Source organism: Triticum aestivum, chromosome 5B (assembly GCF_018294505.1).
Source record: "Triticum aestivum cultivar Chinese Spring chromosome 5B, IWGSC CS RefSeq v2.1, whole genome shotgun sequence".
NCBI lineage: Eukaryota > Viridiplantae > Streptophyta > Magnoliopsida > Poales > Poaceae > Triticum > Triticum aestivum.
Genome location: NC_057807.1, coordinates 69852486 through 69857323, shown reverse-complemented (window position 1 = coordinate 69857323; position 4838 = coordinate 69852486). Strand labels below are relative to the sequence as shown.

At 46.2% G+C, this 4838-nt stretch overlaps 1 protein-coding gene across 2 annotated transcripts; it reads right to left on the bottom strand.

The window, feature by feature from the left end:
* Positions 1–1156: 1156 nt before the first annotated feature.
* On the bottom strand, positions 1157–3935 carry LOC123110454 (uncharacterized). Of its 2 annotated transcripts, none has more exons than XM_044530973.1 (2): positions 2411–3935; positions 1157–1423 (listed from the first exon to the last, which is right to left on the bottom strand). In XM_044530973.1, exon 1 carries the CDS (start codon positions 3771–3773, stop codon positions 2439–2441), a length of 1335 nt encoding a protein of 444 aa, XP_044386908.1. In that variant the 5' UTR covers positions 3774–3935; the 3' UTR covers positions 1157–1423; positions 2411–2438. The 2 variants fall into 2 exon arrangements, with proteins under 2 accessions (XP_044386908.1, XP_044386909.1); XM_044530974.1 differs by having other exon boundaries at positions 1188–1423; positions 2428–3913.
* Between the last annotated feature and the right edge of the window lie 903 nt (positions 3936–4838).

Genomic DNA, 4838 nt, shown 5'->3' with positions numbered 1-4838 from the left:
ACAAATCCTAATCTCAAAATACGCCAACTCAACATGTACCTTCAGAGACACCTGTAGAGCTCCTTTATAATCACCCAGTTACGTAGTGATGTTTGGTAGCACACAAAGTGTTCCTCCGGTAAACGGGAGTTGCATAATCTCATAGTCATAGGAACATTTATAAGTTAGTACTTCCTATGGACCTACGATGCAATGTAATATATAGCATATGTGTGAACATCATAACTAAGTATATATTTTCTTTTCTTATGCTCCAACAATTTTATGATCGGTTTTTAAATACTCTTAGTTAAACGGCTTGAATGCTTGGTTCCCTCTCCCCTTTGCGCCATTGGCGCAACGGGTCATCTAGTTTCAATCAAGCACTCTAGCCCTATGAGCATTTCTCAGCTTGTAGACGACCTGAGCCCCCAATGGCAGCCTTTCAGGACTGCTTGCAGATGTGTGGGTGTACAATCAGCGAGCTGGAAATAATAATGTACTTGTGTGGTTGGACCGTGCGGTAGCAGATGATCAGTGGCGAGATATTTTTACATTAGTATCACAAATAGAAAAATATGAATTGCTAAAGCATTCTCTAGCTAGACATGAATTCTTAAAAGCTTTTACTAGAATTAAGTACCATTTCTTTCCATCAACTTTGCCATGTATTTAGTTACTGAAAATATTTATATTAGTTTCTTGCGGTACTTTTAGAATAATTATTTTTAAAAAAATTCGTGTAGCATCGCATGGGCCATCACCTAGTCAGAAATAAATCCTAGGATCGAGGTCTGAACTGTAGATACACTGATGCGATTCTCACAAGTTACGAAAGCTACCACCACATCACCTAGCCCTTGCACAGTTCAAGCCAGTAAACATCATCTCATCTTTGGCTGACGAACCCAGGTTATTTATAGGCAAACGGACCTAAAATGATGTATCAGAGACTGAGGGGGGGATGCTGAAGAGCTTAACCAACACCACAGTGCATGCTATGATCAGCAGCGTCATATATATTTTAACAGCTTTTGTTTTGAACTGCATCATCAACAGATAAATGTAAATTGAGGGCATTTAAATCATTAGAGATAGACATTACGAGGCATGCCAGGAACAATGGAGAAAATGTGCATACAGAACAATTAAAACCAAATCAAAACACATAAAAACATGGTTCAACCAAGACATTTAGCCCACACAAGTTCACTAGCACTTTTTTTTGACCGGGACAAGTACATAAGCAAGCAATATAACCCAGATAGTTGCATTACATGTAATACATAATAAATCAACTAAAGAAATTCAATCTCCAAGGTCACATCCAGCTCCCAAGTTTCAACAAACATGGTTGAAATTTCTTTGTCCTAGCCAGTTCTTCGCAGGAACCTCAGATGGTTTACCCTCTTCAGTTTGTTTATTCGATAGAGCTCGCTTCTACCTGCATCAAATAGAATAGCTCATGTTTTGAATGAGAAAAAAATTCTCTACAGCAAGAATTATTATTTTTATCCAACAAGAACAAGTCTCATGTTTATCAGTAACTAGCACAAAAAATAGAAAGAAACATATAAGCAAGATAAATTATGCGTGTTAGTTTTGGTCAAATATATTATTCTTGAAGTGAAAACCCAGAGGAACTTAGTTTCTGTCATAAAACGCAACTCAACACCATGTCCATGTCCAATAAGAACACATTTGGTTCCCTGCAGATGCCCCGGCCAGGCTGTGCGGGTTTTGGGCGTTTGGTTGCCTGGGGGAAGGTCTAAACCTGTCCCGTGGCATGCAAAGTAGCCAGCGAGCCTGGCTCCTAGGTAACGAGATTGAAATCCGTTTCTCCCGAGCCAGGCTCGTGAGATGCAGGGTATTAACATGCCAATGATGGTATCAGCAAATAATTATCATGTTTTAAGGCATATTAGTATATTTCAAAGTAGATTCAAAATTAATGACAAAAAATAAGTATTGTATGGACGACTCAAGCAAAATAAGCATAATCTTAATATTTGTCTTTTGTTTTCAATATAAGCTTTTTAGTATATTGATTTGACAGAATTCCACCACAGTTAAAGAAAACTGAGTTGTGGCCTTGTCTACTTCCATAACAGTTTTGCTAACATTTCACAGGAAGGTTCGCGCACAAACAACCAAAATTCAGCTTAACACAAACTTAGTTTTATTGGATTGCCAGGATTTGTTTAACAACTGATATACAGCATCAACAATGCTGTACAGAACCAGTCATGTCAATAACCCTACATTGAATCACACTGTCATCAAGCCATAGCTCCTGAATAAGATGCACTAACTTGCTAAGCTCTAGATCCTACTGAAACCAGAATGGTACCAACACGATGATTCACTAGTTTTCATGGCAAGCATGGCATTCATACATATAGGCACACATAAAAACATAAAAGGAACTTACCAGCATAAAGAAGTTACCTTAATATTGCTCAGGTACCCCTGCAGATCTCACTAGTGCAGAAGCTGGACAGGTAATCGAACTTCTTGACATCAAGCTCAGCCAATCCTCGCAGTGTTGACTTCTTCACATCAATAGCAAACATCAGTGCCAACTTGTCCATGTGCTTGGGTGTGGTTTCAGAAAGCAAGTAAACGACGTCATCATCCATGCTTAGGATGGGGTGTCCCACTTGAAGTTCCTTCATGGTCTTGCTGCTCAGCATAGCCATGCGATCAGAAAGGCATGGCTCCAAGCTGATGTCTTTAACATCAAATACACAGTCACGGTTCCAGCGCTCCTGCAAACCAACGGGTATTGCCATGCTCCATGTTGTGGACTTCCAGCCATCGCGGATGACATGAAGAGATTTCCTTGAGGAATTCTTCACCGCCACCCAGTCGGTGTAGGAAACAGGGGTGGTGGCGGGGTTGAGCACTTCTATTGACCGGAATTCCAACTCAACATACTTGATCGAGTCTTTGTTTCGGCTGATAGTTACGTCCCGGAAATAGCCGGGGTCATCATTTATGAGGAGGCGATCCCAGTTAGACCTTGCCGGCACCGGCAGTGGAACATCCCGGAGCAGTGGGCGTTTCTTGAGCACGTCGCAAAAGAAGATGCCACGCCAGAGGTCCACCCAGGCGACCGTGCCATGCTCGCCACCAATTGTGATGGTCTTTTCCGTCTCGTGGTACAGCCTGTCGACTGCTGCAGGTAAAGGGATGAGCTTGTCCCTCTTGAACTTATTCAGTGACAAGCGCTTGGAGATCCAAGCTTTAGAATTTGATGAGGATCTGTAGAGGTGGAGGCAGAACTCCCACCTAATGAGCGCGCCGCCATCGTACAGGGGGTTAGCGTAACCGAGAGCAGCGACGGCATACCAAGCGCCGTCTTGGCGGCTAATGAGGGCAGTTGCGGAGTCGTTGAGGCATATGGGGTCCGGGTTGGGTAGCAGATCTAGCCGCTGGGCGCGCGGGCTGTAGACGAAGTAGTCCCAGTCCAATGCTCCGGTGGCGCTGTTGGGGTGGATGGGAACGCAGAGGAGGACGAGATGTGCGTCGGTGGCGACAATCTTGGGCCCTGTTATGCGGAAGTCGAGGCCAGGGCAGTGGACACAAAAGTGGGAGAGATGTGGCGGGCGGGCGGCGCGGAGGGTCACCTTGATAGGCAAGCCGGTGCTGGTGGTGCCCTCGGCGGTGGTGTTGTTGGGAAGGTCGGCGATGTAGCACCACATGTCGAGGAGGACCAGGCCTGACTCGCCTGAGCCTGAGGCGGCGGCGCTGGACTCGGGAAGAGAAGGTGGAACCCATGAGGAAACAGCCATGTCCGTCCGTCAAGAAGGGCGAGGAAGCGGAGGAGGTCCAAGCAGAGGCGAGGGGATGGGATGGGATGGCAGCAGGCGGCGCGATTTGGGAACGAAATTTGGGGCTAGGGACGGACCTAGGGTTCACCTTTGGGTTGGCGATTTTGTAGCCACGGCCGCGTCAGTACGTCACGTGTGCGATTAGTACTCTCTGCGGGCCGGGCCGGGCCCAGAAGGCCTGAAAATAACTTTCAAGAAAAAAATCACGCCCGGACGCCTGAACCTGCAGGAGCTGCCTAGTCGCTGAGCTGCAGGTCGCGGCAGGACCATCGTCGTGGTTGCTGCGTGCGAGCGGGAGGACGACGACGTCCGGCCCAGGAGCTCGGTGGCCTCAATGGTCGGTGAAGAAGACCGCGGAGACGCGCTCCACCTGGTCGTCGCAGCGCGCGCGGTGGAGCAGCCTGACCTGGTGAGGCCTCCACCACGGAGCCAGCAGCGAACGACGAGGAAGTAGTAATTGCGACGATGGGGCCGGGGCTTGTCGTGGTCCTGGCGTTTAGCATCTGTGCGCGCGTCTTCCTTCCTCTCGATCCCCGCCAACGTCGCTATGGATCATTGCCGAGGCCGAGCTCGAGGGCTCATGTGCCGGCGTCCCGTGCGTGTCGCGCCTCGCCATCTCCTCAGGCCTGCTCCTCCTCTATGCGATCCTCGACGCCATGCTTACTCGCGGCAAATATTTGAAATAACCCCAAAAAATAATTTGAACAAAATCTGATTATATTCTACATTATCAGTATCATTATATTCGTATTTAAAAACACTTTCTAATTATGCTAATTTTATACCAACAACATTTATAAACACAGAAGACCGAGGACAGCTTATTCATTAGAATGGAGTATTGGTGGACCATTTGACACCAGGGCAACAATGAAAACGCAATGGTCAGTATCATTATATTCGTATTTAAAAACACTTTCTAATTATGCTAATTTTATACCAACAACATTTATAAACACAGAAGACCGAGGACAGCTTATTCATTAGAATGGAGTATTGGTGGACCATTTGACACCAGGGCAACAA

Excerpts from the sequence above, each read along its gene's own strand:
- LOC123110454 (XM_044530973.1), bottom strand. The coding sequence starts at position 3,773 with ATGGCTGTTTCCTCATGGGTTCCACCTTCTCTTCCCGAGTCCAGCGCC.